Source organism: Haliotis cracherodii, unplaced genomic scaffold (assembly GCF_022045235.1).
Source record: "Haliotis cracherodii isolate W230 unplaced genomic scaffold, xgHalCrac1.p SCAF_6, whole genome shotgun sequence".
Lineage (NCBI taxonomy): Eukaryota > Metazoa > Mollusca > Gastropoda > Lepetellida > Haliotidae > Haliotis > Haliotis cracherodii.
The window spans coordinates 49,609,515-49,630,882 of NW_027266319.1; the positions used below are offsets into that span (position 1 = coordinate 49,609,515).

At 38.5% G+C, this 21,368-nt stretch overlaps 1 protein-coding gene across 10 annotated transcripts in view; it reads right to left on the bottom strand.

Annotated features, from left to right (window-relative positions):
• Window positions 1–1,604: 1,604 nt before the first annotated feature.
• The window catches only part of LOC139446707 (FERM domain-containing protein 4A-like), a 222,782-nt gene continuing 203,018 nt past the window's right edge, over window positions 1,605–21,368 (bottom strand). For all 10 annotated transcript variants that reach the window (XM_071227995.1, XM_071227989.1, XM_071227987.1 and 7 more), the window contains 2 exons: window positions 15,095–15,253; window positions 1,605–11,176 (listed from right to left, as the gene is read on the bottom strand). In XM_071227995.1, coding sequence (XP_071084096.1) covers window positions 11,173–11,176; window positions 15,095–15,253 — 163 coding nt within the window. In that variant the 3' untranslated portion in view covers window positions 1,605–11,172. The remainder of the gene's footprint in view (window positions 11,177–15,094; window positions 15,254–21,368) is intronic.

Consider the following 21,368-nt stretch of genomic DNA (forward strand, 5'->3'; position numbering starts at 1 on the left):
GGTCTGTAAATAATCGAGTCTGTAAAAGACAATCCAGTGATTGGCATCATGACCATCGATCTACGCAATTGGGATAAGGGGCCATGATTCAACCAAGTCCCGTTAATTTCCTCTTACGACAAGCATAGTCACCTCTTTTAGTGAGTGAGTTGGGTTTTACGCTGCTTTTGACAGTATTCCAGTTATATCACGGCGTGCTTTTAGCAAGCATGGGTTGCTGAAGACCTATTCTAACCTGGATCTTCTCAGGTAATGCCGTCTCAAAATGTCAGAACCAGCACCAAACATTAGTTATTTGAAACCCATAATGATAGTTTTGGTGTTTACCGCCAAACTCAGCAACATGATAGCGGCCTGTAGTTAATCAGCCACAAGAAGACAAACCTGTGATTGATGGTCTGAGTAACGTCCAATGCAAATGGAGCACATGGAATCAGCCAAGTCACCCAGCGTGAACGCTACAGTCATTCAATTTGCCTCTACAAGCTTGGACACTGAGGACCAATTCTAGTCCAGACTTTTTCAAGGGGAAACAGGTGTGATGCTTACAACACATACCAGGATCGCATTGGGCCAAATCTTTGATTTCATTCAACACTTCTGGAATGACTAATCCAATTCTGCACAGCAACACGCCACACTTCAGACCTCTAGACAAAACATGGCTCAGTGTATATTTGTATACATGTATATCTACAGTAAACTACGGTTATAACGAACTTAAAAGGATCACTAGTTTTAGATTGTTATAAGCAGAAACAGCATATATTCAGCAACTGGCCGGGACAACAAGATGAGTTTGTTATATCCGTCAGTTCGTTATAAACATATTTTACTGTCTATTGCTATTCATCCTTTAGTTTTAGGGGTTCTTATTTATGAAGTTTTAAATTTTGAATCATGATTTCTATTGAAAACTAAGCATGAAACTCAAGGGTCCTAAACGGTAATGCTAACAGTAAACGATCTAGATCTAGATCCCTAGGTGATACACATGAGGAAGAGAATGTATTGATGTCAACTTCTTTATTATGAGTGAGTGAGTGAGTGAGTTGTGTTTAACGCCACTCTTAACAGTATTCTAGTTATATCACCCCGTGTCAGCTTAATGTGGGAGGAAAGCCCCAAGTGATGCAGGTCTAAGACGTTTACCACTTCGGTGAAACCCACAAGCATGGATATGGTGCTGACAAACCTATTGAAACATAATAGGGGCGAACTCAGAAAAGAAGCTTATGGAAGTCTCAATTTTTGGCAACTCTTGCAAGTCATTCAGACACTGCTTGTTAACTTTAATGTTATGTTTTCATCAACGCCACACTCAGCAATATTCAAGCTACTTGATGGCTGTCTGTAAATATTGGAGTCTGGACCAGACAATCAAGTGACTGACATCATGACCATCGAACTACGCAATTGGGATCCGATGACATGTATCAACGAAGTCAGGGAGCCTGACCATCTGATCCCATTAGTCATCCTTTACTACAAGAATGGGTTGCTGAAGACCTACTCTACCCCGGATCCTCACGGGTCACATGAACAAATGAACCAGAGACCATGGCATGGAGACATTCATTTATTATGACAATTTCAATGAAGGCACTAGATGAAATAAAGAACATATGATATAAATACAATTTTGATCTTCAACCGTTGTAACACATATGATTCAGTATGAATCAATACAACATAACAACACATAGAATCATTCACAACAGTCTCCCACACAACAAAAATTCAACAAAGAGAAAATGAAACTTGTCAGAATTCCTGGATTGACTTTCTCGTCACACTCGACAATATTCCAGCTATAGGATGGTGGTCTTCCAGTGTTTCAGAGTATGCATGTGTTTCATTTAATGAATCAGTGTATGAATCTTTGTGTGTTTGTTGTTTAATGCTGCACTCAGCAATATTCCAGCTATATGACGGTGGTCTGTACATAATCGAGTCTGGACCAGACAATCCAGTGATTGACACCATGAGCATTGAATTACGCAACAGGAATACAATGACATGCATCATCCAAGTTAGTGAATCTGACCACCCGTTAGTCGCCTCTTATAAGTCTGTGTTCAGTGTATCAGTGAGTGAATTAGTGTTTCAGTGTTTCAGTGCATGAGTGGGCGAATTAGTGTTTCAGTGCATGAGTGGGTGAATTAGTGTTTCAGTGTATCAGTGAGTGTTTCAGTGCATGAGTGGGTGAATTAGTGTTTCAGTGTATCAGTGAGTGTTTCAGTGCATGAGTGGGTGAATAAGTGTTTCGGTGTATCAGTGAGTGTTTCAGTGCATGAGTGGGTGAATTAGTGTTTCAGTGTATCAGTGAGTGTTTCAGTGTATGAGTGAGTGTTTCAGTGAATGAGTGGGTGAATTAGTGTTTCGGTGTATCAGTGAGTGTTTCAATGTATGAGTGGGTGAATTAGTGTTTCAGTGCATGAGTGGGTGAATTAGTGTTTCGGTGTATCAGTGAGTGTTTCAGTGCATGAGTGGATGAATTAGTGTTTCGGTGTATCAGTGAGTGTTTCAGTGCATGAGTGGGTGAATTAGTATTTCGGTGTATCAGTGAGTGTTTCAGTGTATGAGTGGGTGAATTAGTGTTTCGGTGTATCAGTGAGTGTTTCAGTGCATGAGTTGGTGAATTAGTGTTTCAGTGTATCAGTGAGTGTTTCAATGTATGAGTGAGTGTTTCAGTGTATGAGTGGGTGAATTAGTGTTTCGGTGTATCAGTGAGTGTTTCAATGTATGAGTGGGTGAATTAGTGTTTCAGTGCATGAGTGGGTGAATTAGTCTTTCGGTGTATCAGTGAGTGTTTCAGTGTATGAGTGGGTGAATTAGTGTTTCAGTGCATGAGTGGGTGAATTAGTGTTTCGGTGTATCAGTGAGTGTTTCAATGTTTGAGTGGGTGAATTAGTGTTTCAGTGCATGAGTTGGTGAATTAGTGTTTCGGTGTATCAGTGAGTGTTTCAGTGTATGAGTGGGTGAATTAGTGTTTCAGTGTATCAGTGAGTGTTTCAGTGTATGAGTGAGTGTTTCAGTGTATGAGTGGGTGAATTAGTGTTTCGGTGTATCAGTGAGTGTTTCAGTGTATGAGTGGGTGAATTAGTGTTTCGGTGTATCAGTGAGTGTTTCAGTGCATGAGTGGGTGAATTAGTGTTTCAGTGTATCAGTGAGTGTTTCAGTGTATGAGTGAGTGTTTCAGTGTATGAGTTGGTGAATTAGTGTTTCGGTGTATCAGTGAGTGTTTCAATGTATGAGTGGGTGAATTAGTGTTTCAGTGCATGAGTGGGTGAATTAGTGTTTCAGTGTATCAGTGAGTGTTTCGGTGTATCAGTGAGTGTTTCAGTGTATGAGTGGGTGAATTAGTGTTTCAGTATATCAGTGAGTGTTTCAATGTATGAGTGAGTGTTTCAGTGCATGAGTGGGTGAATTAGTGTTTCGGTGTATCAGTGAGTGTTTCAATGTATGAGTGAGTGTTTCAGTGTTTCAGTGTATGAGTGGGTGAATTAGTGTTTCGGTGTATCAGTGAGTGTTTCAGTGTATGAGTGAGTGTTTCAGTGTTTCAGTGTATGAGTGGGTGAATTAGTGTTTCAGTGCATGAGTGGGTGAATTAGTGTTTCAGTGTATCAGTGAGTGTTTCAATGTATGAGTGAGTGTTTCAGTGTTTGAGTGTATGAGTGGGTGTTTCAGTGTATGAGTAGTGAATGAAAGTGTTTCAGTGTATGAGTGAATAGCTGTCATGTATGAGAGTTAATCAGTGTTACAGGGTATGAGTGAATAGCTGTCATGTATGAGAGTAAATCAGTGTTTCAGTGTATGAGTGAATAGCTGTCATGTATGAGAGTAAATCAGTGTTACAGGGTATGAGTGAATAGCTGTCATGTATGAGAGTAAATCAGTGTTACAGTGTATGAGTGAATAGCTGTCATGTATGAGAGTAAATCAGTGTTACAGTGTATGAGTGAATAGCTGTCATGTATGAGAGTAAATCAGTGTTACAGTGTATGAGTGAATAGCTGTCATGTATGAGAGTAAATCAATGTTGCAGTGTATGAGTGAATAGCTGTCATGTATGAGAGTAAATCAGTGTTACAGTGTATGAGTGAATAGCTGTCATGTATGAGAGTAAATCAGTGTTACAGTGTATGAGTAGTGAATGAAAGTGTTTCAGTGTATGAGTGAATAGGTGTCATGTATGAGAGTAAATCAGTGTTACAGTGTATGAGTGAATAGCTGTCATGTATGAGAGTAAATCAGTGTTACAGTGTATGAGTGAATAGCTGTCATGTATGAGAGTAAATCAGTGTTTCAGTGTATGAGTGAATAGCTGTCATGTATGAGAGTAAATCAGTGTTTCAGTGTATGAGTGAATAGCTGTCATGTATGAGAGTAAATCAGTGTTGCAGTGTATGAGTAGTGAATGAAAGTGTTTCAGTGTATGAGTGAATAGCCGTCATGTATGAGAGTAAATCAGTGTTACAGTGTATGAGTGAATAGCTGTCATGTATGAGAGTAAATCAGTGTTTCAGTGTATGAGTGAATAGCTGTCATGTATGAGAGTAAATCAGTGTTTCAGTGTATGAGTGAATAGCTGTCATGTATGAGAGTAAATCAGTGTTGCAGTGTATGAGTAGTGAATGAAAGTGTTTCAGTGTATGAGTGAATAGCCGTCATGTATGAGAGTAAATCAATGTTGCAGTGTATGAGTGAATAGCTGTCATGTATGAGAGTAAATCAGTGTTACAGTGTATGAGTGAATAGCAAGTCACAGGTCCCCAAGTACCTTCTTACCTGAATTTTTGAAATGGCAAAGAATGATATATTTTTCTTCAGAATCACCAACATTTCCCAAGTCTGTTGTAGTCACTAGCACACTTGAGATGTGATTCAGCAGTAACATAAAAATAAAGAATTGATCAACAGTAAACCATTAGTCAGCTGTCCTGTGACAGATTATAGATAAGCTCCTGGTGTTCCAAGTAATTCAATAGTACCGATGGTTAATATTCTCCCTATTTGCCGCTCCAAGCTAGTAAAGCATCACACACTACTGCATAAATAAATCAAACAATACTCGTGTCATGGAGAAAGTCAGGAGTAGGGCAGAGATATCGACCCCCGCCTGTACACTGCAGATGGTTCTTTCAGGAATTAATCTATTTGAGGTACAGTAAACAGTTTTCATCTAAATTGATTGGTTTGTTCGAGCATTATTTTCCTTGAAAACTTCAGCATTATATTTGTGTAAATTCTCAAATGATATGTCATGGAAAATAATGGCTCTTGAAGGATTTGAATCACATTTGCTGGAATGGCAAATTAGCCTGAGTCAAGTGCCTCTTTGAGTGTATATACAACTGGTTGGGGGGTTGCCTATCATAGACATACCATCCCTGTGAGTGAGTGAGTGGTTTTGGTGAGTGAGTGAGTGAGTGAGTCAGTGGTTTTGGTGAGTGAGTGAATGAAAGTGTTTCAGTGCATGAATGAGTGTTTCAGTGTATGAGTGAATAGTTGTCATGTATGAGAATGAATGAGTGTTGCGTGGGTTGGGTGGGTGGTTTTGGAGAGTGAGTGAGTGGGTGGATGGGTTATTTGTGTGAGTAAGTGGGTGGGTGGTTTTGGTGAGTGAGTGAGTGGGTGATTGGTTGGGTTATTTTGGTAAGTGAGTGGGTGTTTGGGTGGGTGGCTTTGGTAAGTGAGTGAGTGGGTGGTTGGGTAGGTGGTTTTGGTGAGTGAGTGAGTGGGTGGGTGGATGGGGTATTTGTGTGAGTAAGTGGGTGGGCGGGTTATTTTGGTGAGTGAGTGAGTGGGTGGTTGGGTGGGTTATTTTGGTAAGTGAGTGGGTGGTTGGGTGGGTGGCTTCTGTAAGTGAGTGAGTGGGTGGTTGGGTAGGTGGTTTTGGTGAGTGAGTGAGTGAGTGGGCGGGTTATTTTGGTAAGTGAGTGAGTGTGTGGATGGGTTATTTGTGTGAGTAAGTGGGTGGGCAGGTTATTTTGGTAAGTGAGTGAGTGGGTGCTTTGGTGGGTGGTTTTGGTGAGTGAGTGACACTAATCCAGGTCGACCCTTGTGGTCTCCATACTATTCATTCCATCAACAAATGGAGCCACCCAATCCCCAGATACAGACAACAGTAACTGAGAAGCTTGGTTATCAAGAAACACTGCATTCAATACACAACATTGTCAGTCTCTAGATTCAGTGGAAGAGAACAGTCACTATGCTAATGTTAATCTATTAGATAAAAGGTCACTGTACATGATAACTGTGTCATATTGCTCTTTTTTGTTTCTAAATGTCTAAAGTAAACAGATAAGTAAAGTAAGCAGTCAAACTGGTATATTCTAGCATTGAAATAATGATTTCTGAAAGATTAACGTTTCATCTGTGTGTGGTAAACTGTTGACACAATGAGGTATATCCTTCAATGATTTTATAGCAAAGTGTTACATTATAAGTGTGCCTTTTTGGCATTTGGGCATTTCATCATTAAACTTAAAAAACCCCACCTATTTCGAAAAAGATAATTTCTATTATTATAGAGCAGTGGACATCCTCATACAGGTACAAAGACCTCATACCTTTGAGCAAATACACCTCTGAACTAAATGCATCACATCTATATATCTATACAGTATTACAACTGTGTCATGATGAGGGTTGTATTTCTTGTTGCTAGGCAACAGTTCCTGGTAATGATTGTGAGATTTGTACTGGCTCTACTCGACAACAACAAAGTTCTATGGGTCACAAACCTTCTATACTTCACAAAGGATATCACGTGAAGAAGATTCACTGTAGTATTTCCTGCATGTATAAGGATAATGCATTTTATTTTTTAATCACTATCAACAATATTCAAAAGCCAAATAACATCTGAGAACAGTCATGGAAATTTTTCTTTAACAATACAACATAAAAATGAGGAAAATAATATATTTAATTTGTGACAATAACAGTAAAATGACATCTCGTTCTTGCTACCGCTGAACAAAGCCATGTTTAGTGATAGAAAGAACTAAGATATGATTTTAATGTTAAACAGATGACAGATATATTTTGTATTATTCCATTAAAAATCAGTGTTTCAATTTCTGTTGCAATTGTTCCATAGGGGACAGACCACTTGATATATACTGGGGGGGTGTGGGGGGGTGGGGGGGGTGGAAGGTGGTCCTGTATCCTGTATTTTGCATTGAGATATTTTTTTATTCAAAACAATGAGTCTGATTTTTTTTAAAGAAAAACACTTGCAACAGTGTAATTTTTGCGGCAGGCAATTACTTCTTTTTTCAAGAATTATCAGGGACAAAATTTTTTTTTCCATAAAATCCCAGCCCTCCCCCTTCCTCTGAAGTAAATCAGTGTAATTCTTTATGTTGCCTTGTAATTCAAGTACATATACCAAGAAATAAATGAACAGTTTCCATTGTAGGAAAGAATGTTTCAGTTCTACTAATTGTAGCCTGATGTACTTTCTCATCCGATCTTTTTACTCCAACACTGTACGTCTCTGCGGTACGATCTGATGACACCTACATACGAAGTCTGTGCAGGTGAACCCTGAGTAAACTATGACCACCCAATCAAAATGAAGGATGTGTCGGTTCATGAGCCAATCAAATGTCAGCTTTCTAAAATGACTTGTCTTAATTTCTTTACCAAACTGATTCAGAAATTTCCATCCCAACAAAAGAAAATTGACACAGAACATAAATATCCTGTCGATGGTACACCCTTTTGAGTGTAGATACCATGGGCACTCACAAATGACAAGGTGCATAAAATATGTACAATAGTGTAATAATGATACCTTTTTTATTTCCATTCAGAACTGACTGTTTGTGTTGGTTTTAGATAAACAGAAATCAGATATGATTAGCTCCATTGTAAGGAGGTGTCATCAGATCTTTAGGCAGACGGGTACCATATCAGAGTAAAAGATGCAATTTTAAAGAGATTGTCTTTGCATAATCTGAAAAGGAAGTATCTTGTCAACACGCCTAGTACTATTTAATGACTGCATGACATGTTTAGCTGAACCAATGGATTGACTTTATTTTAATATAATAAATCTAGATCTATTCAAAGATTTGATTTGAAACAAACTTACAAGTGTGATCATATACAAGACAATATGTGACAATAACCAAGTACTAAAATTCAAATTAAAGTTTAAATTTGAAAGTGGAAAGTATGAATAACATAAAACCAAAAAAAGTCGTTTTCTTAAAAGGGACAATGACAAGAACAATTTTTTACAGACACAACAAAAACAATAATAACCAATATGCTGCCAATCAAGATTGCATAAAACATCAATCAATTATACAAACGATAACATTTCATTCAGATAATTAAACAACACGTGAAAAAAAACTGGCCATTTGCTTGTCGAACAGCTACCTTTTTGGTCCTTAAGACCCACACACTAAATACATGATCATAATGTACAAATAACTACAACCCTTACAGGGCCTCCTAATACTGCTGGTGATTGTAGGTATCCTGATAGATGGCACAATGATATGAAATGGAACAAGAAATGAACTTCTATGAAAGATTAGGTTTTATGATTCCTTGTTTTAAGGATTAACTGGCTACATTTAAAAGTAACCCCTAAAATATTAATAAACTCTAATCTTTTTGTTTGTACATTTTGTTAAGAAAAAGTAGCCATAATGCTCTGTAGCTCACCTGAATCATGAAGAAATGAAGGTGAACATGTTTAGTGAACTTCAAACTAACTGGCATAATGCAGTTAATCGTTTTTATTGCGAGTGAGTGAGTTGGGTTTAATGCCTCTTTTAACAATATTCCAGTTATATCATGACATGTCATCTTAATGTGGGAAGAAAGCCCGAAGTGATGCAGGTCTCAGATGTTTACCACTTTGATGAAACCCATGAGCACGGGTATGGTGCTGACAAACCTAGAAACATAATAAGGGTGAACCGGGATTCGAACCCACGATCTTAGGTTTCTGGCGTGCCCAAGAGACGCAACACTACACGGCGAATTGCGGCGCCCTAGACGACTGAACCATCCTTGCCCCCAAGTTTTTTATAACAGCTATCTGATTAAAATCTGATCCCTGTGTTAGTTACCGCTCCAGAAAGTGAGTGAGTGAGTATAGTTTTACGCCGCTTTTAGCAAAATTTCAGCAATATCACGGCGGGGAACACCAGAAATGGGCTTCACACATTGTACCCATGTCAGGAATCAAACCCGGGTCTTCGGCGTGGCGAGCGAACGCTTTAACCACTAGGCTACCCGACCGCCCCCGCTCCAGAAATATCAGAGGACATCCTATTACAGGTCATGTTAGAACTACCTTTCATGAACTTTGACAACCAATGAAATGATGAACAGGAAGTCGACTTCAGACAATCAGAAAGCAGTTTTCTCAAGCTTCATGGCACTATTTTCAAAACGGCAACTTCCATTCCAGACAATGCTTTGAAAATATTTTGACAATGTTCTCTATTCAACAAAAGCAAATTCTGGATTGTCTAATAGACGGCCGAGATTGTATGACTGGGTTGTGGAATGTCTCTTCCGTTTCAAATGTCTAGCATGTCATCGCCATGACTCACATTTGGAATCAGTCGTACAGCCCATTACATTTTTGTTCGGAATGCCCCATGTTAACCTTTTCGAGGTTGAATGATAAGAAAACTCATTCCGATTTTCACTTTGGCGATCTTGTAACCAATGCTCTGATTGATCAAATGAAAGGTCGTTCTGACATGACTTGTCCTCAGATCTTTGTGTAGTGATAGCGAGAACTAAGATCTGATTTAAATGAGATTGTGATAACAGGATATTGGAAAAGAAATCCATAAACAAAAAATAATTGATCGGCTAAAACCTTTTTTAACCAAAACTAAAATCAAAACTTAATGTTAAAAGCGGGTGCTTTTCTACAGCAAGTGTTTCCTGTAAAACCAAAAGGCATGTCTTAAATACCAAGATTGATCCTTTGTATAAAGAACTAAAATGCAAATTGTAAGTAAAAATAGCACTGTTCAATAATACAACACTTCATGAGGTTGGATTTGTGTTAAAGATCCAAGAGCATCTTCTCCGATGCTCCAGACAGAATACACACTGATTAGGAAAAAGATATTCTCGAATTGATGCAAATCTTGGTCGGCTGCGACTAATTTTGGCAGCTTTTTCTCACCCTCAGATCTGTAAACTGTATTATGCACATATTAAGCTTGCATTGCGTCTAAACTGACAGTTTTATCATATCATCTGGTGTCTGCAGAAATAAATCCCAATAACCATACCATCTTTCTGAATTTGCTTGACAAAGCCAATGCTTTCATGAGAAGATTTGTCATCAGAGGCACTGTAAGGAGCTTAGTGTATGCCAGTGTAAGGAGTTTGCTTTCATGATAAGATTTGTCATCAGAGGCACTGTAAGGAGCTTAGTGTATGCCAGTGTAAGGAGTTTGCACCAATTTGTAATCAGAGGAATGTAATTGGTTAATGTCTTCATGGTCAAGAGCTCTGCTTCATGATTGGTTAGTCAATATTGTTGCGTGTAGGTCCTTTTTCATTGAGAACTTCAATAATGTCTGCCATGCTCTTCTTAAGAAATGCCAGATCCCACAAAATGCTTACCCAGCAGTAGAAGTAAAAGAAATCATTACAAAACTCACCCCTGACAATTGTTTCATCTTCAGCATTAACAATTATGCACTTCATTGTTTACTACTAAACACTACTGGCAGCAATTTGCTGTGAGACATAAAATCTTATTAAATAAATAATTGCACCTTTCAAATTCATAATACTCAAATGGGAAGTGAATTGCACTTTGAGAAGGCCATGGGATATTTCCGTCACCAACTCGTCATTTGTCCATCACAACCAGTAGCCTCTCGACAGCTATTTTCTAGCTTTCTCCTACATGGTTAACAAACAGCCCATTTACCCTCGGGGCCCAGCAGTAAATGCATCTTTTCTCTGGCGTAATCGGACTTTTTCCTTGCCACATTGCATCCTGATTGATCAAGGCTTGTTACATGTAATCAATGCCAGCTTTGTTACCACAGAGATCAATATTCAATCGTGAAGACGTTGGTCAGATAAGCACTATCATCAAGGTCACCCAAGGTCATCGAGTTGTCGCCTCCGTTTTCCTGTCCTAACAAGCCTGTCTTGTCATCTGAAATAAATGAATCTCAAATAACAGTGTGGCAAGTTTGGTTAAATATCTAACTTTATTCCCCTCTCGTGTTCTCTCTTCACAGTAAAATCAATACTGTTTCCCTATTTATGTGTAGAGAATGGAAGACTTCAATATTTTAAGGAGAAATCAAAGTTAACATGATACCGCTCTCTAGCTTGATGAAGGATTCTTGAAACTCAAGAAACATGGACAGTCGGTGTTGCATTAAGTGGGTCATATGAACTTGAAGGACAAAAAAGATTGTTCCCAAAGAAACTATTAAATTTTGCGACAAAAAATTCAGTTGAATTTTTATCAAAAGGTTGAAGGATATCGTTATCGTGAAGAACTGCGTTGCTAAAGATTGTCTAATTGACTGCGTATACTAGCAGACTGCCTTTTTGCCCATTTGTAATATGGCAAAAGATAGTATTCACGTGGGCAAGACATAGATTTAAGTGCATAGTGTCACTTTTTCAATATCAGACAAAGTTATATCAGGTCTTGTAGCTCCATTCTGCTCCTGAAATCCCGAGGAAAACAAGTATCATATTTTGTTTGTGAAATTGTTTGTTGTTTAATACAGCAGTACTAAGCAGGATTCCAGCTATATGATGGCTACCTGTAAATAAGCGAGTCGTGGCCAGACAAACCAGTGATTGATATTATGAGCAATGGTCCACAAGCTTCTGGATAAGATGCCACACAATCAACCAAGTCACTTGCTGTAACCATCAGATCTATTATAAACCAGAATTCCTTTGGGGAGCAAACATGATGACCTGTCCTGCCCAGAATCCCTATGGAGACAACCATGATATACAGGGCACCTATCCTGCCTAGAATCCCTTTGGACATAACCATGATATATAGGGCACCTATCCTGCCTAGAATCCCTATGGAGACAACCATGATATATAGGGTACCTATTCTGCCTAGAATCCCAATTGAGACAACCATGATATATAGGGCACCTATTCTGCCTAGAATCCCAATTGAGACAACCATGATATATAGGGCACCTATCCTGCCCACAATCCCTATGGAGACAACCATGATATATATATGGCACCTATCCTACCCACAATCCCTATGGAGACATCCATGATATATAGGGCACCTATCCTGCCTAGAATCCCTATGGAGACAACCATGATATATAGGGCACCTATCCTGCCCACGATCAGAATCTAAAAACTAGTGGACAGATGGACTCTCCTTGTTGGTTGATGTGACATTTTGCTCTCGTTAAAACAATGGCGCATAGTTTCAGTGACTTATATCATAGATTGTGTTTAAAAAACTTTGGTTTTGCACTCATTAAGCCTTGACATGCAACAAAAGAATTATTCTCAGAAAAAAACACAACGATCAGTTCATTTAAAAACAAAGTTCATTTGCAAAGAAATAATTGGATGTGTTGTTAATAGAACTGAATTCTATTTCTTACAAAAGCAATTACACAAACACATTTGACAGATGTACTGAAGAATGGAGCTATGCTGTTTCTTGTCACTGACGTAGACTGGTCAAATAGCTCAACAACATAATACTATGGTGCCATGGAAATATATTTGTATGAGGTCAATGTTTTCTCAAAGATGAAGGTCATCTTATCCAGATGCTAAACTTTTTTAGGAATTTCTAATTTGAAAAACATACAACCTTTCATTTTCAAATTTTCACATCTGAGTTCAGTTCCAAAGTGACAGATAATAGGATCATTTTTAAACTGATATTCCCACACGTTACTGTGAAGTAAACTAAATGTTGTTCAAAACTATAGACATCAATATTCCTGACAATGTCATGGTGCTGAGTCTGGATACAACCAGTCAGTGACTCAAAGCATGACTTTGATATATTTTTTGTTCTTGAATGCCTAGTCATCAATTATAGTGTAAAAGCTATATAGGCATAAATTTATTAGACTGGTTTAAGGACTCTCTGGGATATAACTGGTAGGAGGTCGAGACTTAAGAAAAATAAATTAACAATTAATGACTCTTTAATTGTTGTTCAATGCCACACTCAGTAATATTCAAGCTGTATGATCCAGCTTGTTAATATTGGAGTCCAGAGCAGACAAACCAGTGATTGATATAATGAGCACTCCATGCCTTGATCGATTAGACTTGTCTGTCATGACATTACACAGACACAAAGCAGTAGTTTACTGGATATCTGCACTGTTCTATTTGTTTGTTGTTGAACACTGCACTCAGCAATATTCCAGCCATGTGACAGGTGTTTGCGCTATACAATTTTGTTTATATGTTGTTTAGCTCCACACTCAGCTATATGACGGCGGTTTGTAAATAATTGAGTCTGGACCAGACAATCCAGTGATTGACATGATGAGCGTCGATCTACGCAATTGGGATACAATGACATGCATCAACCAAGTCAGCTAGCCTGACCACCCAACCCTGTTTGTTGAATTTTACGACAAGCATAGTCACCTTTAACGGCTAGCAGGGTTGCTGAAGACCCTTTCTAACCCAGATCCTCCGATGTATTCATATTTCAGCTCCCTCAACTAGAGATCTCAAGTTAACCATTTCTATCAAGATATCTAACCATGTTACCCAATAACCATCCATAACAGTACAACTAACGGTGTTCAGTTGCATCTCACAGCTGCCAACACGGAAATGACTCAGTCAGATATTCTATAAGCTCAGAGGTCACTTGCCCTGGTCAGGTCCAGGTTGAGGCCGTGAAGAGGTCAAGGGGAGCAAATGTCCCAGACAATAATGGTTACACATTTGGATAATACATATCAATTTTGGTACCACATCAAAAAATTAAAAGTCAAAATAAAATCTTTTAGGTCTATTTACAAAAAGGTTGCCATTTATACAACAATCATGTTTGGAAAAAGAAAGAAGAGATATATGTGAAAGAAGTTTAGCCTCGAGTTCAAGATTATTTCATTTACATAGTGGCTTGCATAAACGTGTGTGGCTGCTTGTACAAATTAGGACTATAGCCGGTTTTATAGTGCTAGATTACTGAGATACCATGCCACAGTTAACATGGATACCCTGCTCAGACACAGTATACTGATTCAGAGCTACCAGCCCTTGTTTCACCCCTTAAATCTGAGTGCCGGGCAAGGAAACAACAAGTACCATCTTTTGGTATGTCATGTCCAAGTGATCAAAAAGTTACAGTTTGCTTGTGAGCAAGAATCAGAAGTGGTTAAAATGGGTCTTTGGTATACTATTGAACTCTTAATCACTCTGGCTGTAAAAGGGCATTTGTTGCAAGATTCGAATAAAGAAAATGCAGGATTTTCTTTGGCAATCAAGTGAATGTTAGCTCAAGACAAGGTTTCGACATCAAATGCTATTATTCAAACCAGTAGACTTAACATTGTACACAGAGCCTTTTAGGACCAAATAAGGATGTGAGTTCTAATATGGAACCTATATATTGAACAATTTTGACAAGCTGATATTGTCTCATCCATCTCTATTGTCTTGAACACTGCAGCAAGTGTGTGTTATGACAATGTGTCTCTGTTCAACCACAAAAAACAAGTCAAACAACATAGGCTTGCTTAAGGCTATCTTTTTCTATCATATAACTTCAATGTTTTCTTGAGAATCACCATATTGATTTTTCCTGAAGTTTGTGCAAGTTATGTTTCTCTGGGAGATTGATCCACTTACAAGCTATTTATAACCAAGGGTTTTTTTCTTCAACATAGATCCATATTCCTCTAGATTCGCCACTACAGGGCAGGTCATGGGAGACAGGCTGGCTTTATCAGGAAATTAAAGGCAGTGGTTTTGGTAACTAATATTCATCCAAGGAAAGACGCTTGCAATTGTAAAATAGAAGTATGAAATTATGATAAGACTACCTGGTACCCATTTAGACAACCATGTATATATGTGCACAACTTACACCAGTGTGGCTGGCTTGGCCTCTCTGTCATCATACCATGCCAGCATCTCCTCACTGAATGCCTCGGCCAATGACTCGCCTCTGTCGAGGGAAAAACTACTACTGGGTTTCACTCCTTCACCAGAGGCTGGAGGCTGGCTGGAGGACGCACTGGAGCTACTGGAAGAAGAGACAACACATTATGAAAAACATAGTGAAGAAATAGTGCCAGGTACTGTACTTTACCTCCATACACTGTCCAAAAATAAAAAAGTAAATATACACAGTCAAGCTTTCAGCCTCTCGCTCTTCATCAGGCATACTCTGGAGGCCAAGGCTTGACTGTGTATATTCATGTATTTATTTGAGTGAGTGAGTATGATTTTATGTCGCTTTTACCAATATTCCAGCAATATCACAGTGGAGGACACAAGAAATGGGCTTCACATATTGCACCCATGTCAGGAATCGAACCCGGGTCTTCGGCGGGACGAGTGAACGTTTTAACCACTAGGTTACCCGACCACCCCGTATTTGCGTATTTATTTTAAAAATAACCAAAGGGAATGAACACACACAAAAATAATGGGGGGCTGGGGGGGATGGGGGAAGGATAGCCACATAATAAATAAAAGCGATCAAACTGTTTCCATATTCATAAGAAAATCTCTGCCAGAAATAGTTGACTGTATGATTCGGACTACATCATGAGTATTGTCTGTGTATCACTATCAAATAGTGATGACACCTGGACCCACTTGCACGAAGCGATCTTAGCGATAATACTATTGTAAGCCTATGTTAAAGTATGGGAGTTATGATCATCTTAGCGCTAAGATATCGTTGTGCAAGTGGGTCCAGGTGTTCACAAAATGGTGAGCGTATCCTGCACCAAGAAAGGTTATTGTCTGTATGACTATATAAATATTGTTTATCTTAAATTGAGGATTGATTAACAAACATGACATAACAAAATTTCAACAATGACTCCCAATTTACCAAAATGATGAATCTAAGATTTACTATTGTACATTATATTTTCTTCTAGTTTCAATACTGAACCTTACTATTGACATCTGAGAAAATACAAAGAAAAATGAGTCAGCAGTTTTGAAATAAATTGTGTCATTGTATATTTTTTCGGAAGTCCATGACACAATTTCATGGATAACAACTTCTTTTATACTGTAAAAAGCGACGTTTTGGTGTAGATCCTTATACCATTGTCAAGCAAGACTGAATGAGGGACATTGTAAAGAATATACTAACTGTTATATAATCCTCCACCTCCTATATATATTCTGTACTATGTCCTCCATTGAGTCTTGCTTGACAACGGTATAAGAATCTACACCAAAACATCGCTTTTTACAGTATTAAAAAAGTTGTTATCCAGACAATTGTGTCCACCTTGTCATCTTGCTGTAGATTCTGCTGCATGGGGCTCAGACTGGTTAGTTGTTTTTTTGTTTAACGCCGCACTCAGCAATATTCCAGCTATGTGCAGCGGTCTGTAAATATTCGAGTCTGGACCAGACAATCCAGTGATTGACATCATGAGCATCGATCCATGCAATTGGGGTACGATAACATGCATCAACCAAGCCTGACCACTCAATCCTCTTTGTCGCCTCTTATGGCAAGCATGGGTTGCTGAAGACCTATAAGCATCAATAGCGAGTGAGTGAATTGGGTTTAACACCGCTTTGAACAGTAGGCCATTTATATCACGACATGTCCGCTTAATGTGGGAGGAAAGCCCGAAGTGACGCAGGTCTCGGAAGTTTACCACTTGGGTGAAACCCCAATGGTTTCAAAGGGGTTTGATATATTGATACACAGAGTGTACTCATATATATTCAAAACACTGTCTTCGAAAAAAACATTATCATTGTGAAAATGTATGTTCCCATATCCCAACAATTCCATGATCATGCTGTGCTATGGTGGAGTTGTTGCTTCTGGGTAGGCATCGGAGATTTTTATGCAGTGAGTGATGCAGGTTTCAGATGTTTACCAAGAAACACATCAGGTGTCCTATGGTGACTGGGCCACCTGTGCACCTGTAAGCACCAATCAATTGATTACAGTTTTCGCAAAGGATACAGAAGACTGGAACTGAAATTATTAGACATCTTTGATTCTAATATATAATAATGCATCTTTTCTTTTCCTAATTCTGTGAGGATGTTTTTTGGCCATTGTTTGTGTACCAGCAAATGCTGAAGCATAGTAATTAGCTTGCTAAATATGGCAAGCTGTACTAGTTCGGAAAATCACTATAACAAAGGCTGAATTATTTTGGGAGGAAACTTATAGAATAAATAATTAAGTTATTGAGGTCTGAGGTTTCATGTGTGAGATGCATGACTTGGATCACAATAAATGACTGCCATCCAATTTGGTTCCGTCACAGGCGGTGATAATCAGACACAAGAATTTGCCATTATATCCAGCACTGCTGCTAATCACAGTCAAAAAACACTGAAATCTACATTTTATTCTATTCAAGTCTGTTCAAATGTCTACTTCAAAAACATCTTAATGACTAGAGAGTTTTATGGACGCTTTTAATTCCATTCCTGACTGACTCAATTTAACATGTCCAAATTTAATCCATTAGCTACTATTTTCATCACCCACATCCCTGTAAAGACATTAGTAAGAAGGCGCAGCTCAACTAAGTATGAGAGATTCACTGGAATCAGATATGTGGTAGAACTGATGCTGTCTTCAGACTCTTAAAAGGAATCATTCTTGGCTTGAACCATAGTCTTCGGTTCCTGGGAGAAATCCCTTTAGAATATCTGGTCTGTTGTCTTCTGAGAGAGTTTCCAGGAGAACGGAATTGGTTTCAGGATATATAAACTGTGGTAACTTTGATGATGGCTGGTTTCTGCCAGAGCTGAGATTCTGTAAACTTTACTATGGTTCTGGCATCTACTTGAAGTGCTTGCAGCTCTTGAATAAAGTCGGATGTTAACACATGTGAAGTTAGGTAAAGTAGGTAGGAACTCTGTAAGGGACTCACCATCTGATATTCAGGTAGTGGGGGAGCCTGGCATTTTGTCTGTAGATTAGATTTTTGCTGATATTTTCTAAATTAAATCTATGAGCCTGAATATTTTTTGTAAGAAAAGTACCTTGCAATAATGTAATTTTTGTGGCATACAATTTATTTCTTTTTATCAACGGTCTGAAGCAAAATTATTTTTTTTGAAAAAATTTCTGGGACAATATATTCTTTTTTGATAAAACATTTTTTTTTAGTTAAATCACAGTGTTCAGGCTAGCTAGGTGCGGTAGGTGAAATGGGGTTTAACGTCGCGTCCAAGACGATTGTGCTTTTTAGCGATATGTGTGCGTGCGTGCGTGCCTGCTTGTACTAGTCCGACTAATGCTGATTTTATAGTGCTAATCCACTGAGATACCATGCCCCAGTTTCCACTCAGACACAGTATACAGACTCCGGGCCGACCAGTCCTTAATGCCGAGCACCAGGCAGGGTAACAACAAGTTAACGTTAACGTCTTTTGGAATGACGCAGCCGGGTATCAAACCCCAGACCTTCTGCTCTCCGGGCAGACTCTCTACCACGAAACCACAGAGGCGGCCTACAAATTTCTTCAAGGCCCCCATGTACATTAACTGTTAATGGATGTATGTGATTCACATGAAGTTAATCATGAATATGTGGTGCAACATATAGTGTATTTCATCATAGATGATGATGATGATGATGATGATGATGATTATATGAATGGAGATATAATATACCAGATAATCTAAGCAGACATTAATACCTTACTATTTCCTCCTTTTAAAAAGTACAAGGTTCTGGGATCTTTTTCAGCCCTGACAATGTCTGTTTGCGAATACACTCCTGTGACATTAAGGCCAATCAGATAAAATCAGTTAGACTGACATTTAGTTCCAGAAATAAAGTTACCTTATCTGGAAATATATCTACAAAATAAATACAATCAAATCCAAATGGACAATGCTCAGCTGAGGCAATCTAGACTTGCCCAATCATTTTAGACTTGAGTTGGACTCTTTTTATAATTTATTCTCAAGGGTATGGTAGAGGTACTTTGTGTACATGTGGAGCGTACTTATTCTTGTAAAACAGAATTCTATTTTCTCAGACAAACGTAAAGTACATGCAAACATAAAAGCTTGCAGAGTAATTGCTTTCATTGCCAATTGTCCTGTGAGGAGAGCTTTTCAAGACGAATTTGTAACACAGTCGTGAAACAGTCGATTTACTTCAATGGTTTAAACAAACTTGATCGCTTGTGGCAGTCCTTTTTGGTTTTGTTGCAAATCAATATTATTCTGAACCATATTTTCCAATATTTCCAGGTCCAGTGGCAATTACGGGCTCCAAACAAAAACTTATAGCCAGTGAGTTTGGTGTAATGCTGCTTTGAACAATATTTCAATCATATCGTTGTGTGTCACTTTAATTTCAGAAGAATACCCAAAATGTTGCAAGTTGCAGACATTTGCCATGTTGGTGAAACCCACTAGCACAGGCATACTGCTAACATGCCAACTATCATAACCAGTGTTAAACTGGGATTTGAGCCAAAGTCGATCGTAGATCCTGCCATGGTAAAGGGAAGCAACTATGCACAGCTGTGACTGGCCTATAAGAATTGATTTTTTTTTTCTGTTTCTGTGTTTATTTGTTTGTTTGATCTTGCACTCAGCAATATTCCAGTTATATGATCATGATCTGTAAATAATCAAGTCTGGACCAGACAATCCAGAGTTTGACATCATGAGCATCGATTTATGCAATGTGATACAATGACATCAATCAACCAAGTCAATAGTGAATGAGTGAGTATGATTTTACGCCCCTTTTAGCAATATTCAGCAATATCACGGTGGGGGACACCACTAACGGGCTTCACACATTGTACCCATGTCGGGAATCGAACACAGTTCTTCTGCATAATGAGCGAACGCTTTAACTACTAGGCTACCCGACCGCCCACCAAGTCAATAGGTATGACCACCTGATCCGTTAACTGGCCCTTATGAAGACCTGTGTTCTAACCCGGGTCTTCACAGAATCCAGTACAGGGATATTAAAATAAATACCTATGTCAATCATTTATTTATTTATATGAAAGTCATTCTGCTGTGGAGATTAAGTTTTGTTTGTTTGATTGTTTGTTTCTTGTTTAACGCTCCACTCAGCAATATTCCAGCTATATGATGGCAGTCTGTAAATAATCGAATTTGGACCAGATAATTCAGTGATTGACATCATGAGCATCGATCTACGCAATTGGGATCGACGACATGCTGCAGCTGGCTTCTTGAATCACTGATAGAGATATAGACATGGAATGTCTATATAACATTTTTTATTGTATAAGAGGGTCTATATTACTAGTGGGAGACATAATAAAAATAATTTAAAAATTTTTTAATTTATTTCTAGGACCAGCTGCTTTTCAGTAGGGGCAGCGGACACGCGAAACAAAAATAAAAAAATGTGTGGCCTTAGTTTGATCATATACACTATATTATACAACAGACATGCACAGACCAAGCTGGTAACGAGCAGTGAGTTTACCATCTGCGTAGTGAGTTCCGACAAACTGGATCCATCTGCATGAGTCATGAAATTAGGGTCATTAAGACGACAATATATATTGGTTTCCAGATCATTAATGACAACATACCTAAAGGCAGCATGAAAAATTATTTTCTTCCACTCTTCTCCGAAAAACCTAACCTGCAGACTGGATAAATAAATGTGGTTGGTTTGGCAAAGATAATATCCTTTTTCAAGCCTCGGTAATTTTAGTTCAGTTCACAAAGATTATACTCCTTGCCAGTCTACACTCCCCAGGGCTGACTTTCCTAAACATGTTACGACAGCTCTATCAATCCTATATAATTCAGGTTTTGAACTGTGAGCTTGCTGGAAGGCTGCCAATCATAGCATTTGTTATAAAGCCAGTTCATCTGCAGCTACAAAATGTCATTAAAGCACAAACATGATGTGAATGGATATTTGTTTCTAGTCATGTTCTTCGTGTGTCTGTATGATCCTTTCATTATTTTTTTCCATTCATGTAGAAACTTGCTGAATGAGTGGCTACGAAATGTTGCCCATTTATCGTCAAGCTGCAGACGATTTAACTGGTGCCATGTGTTAAAGTGAAACATTTTTCTTTTTTTAAGAGAACTGAGGTTAATCATTAACTCTTAGATTGATGTGTAGAAAATACACACACACACACACACACACACACTCACTCACACACAAACA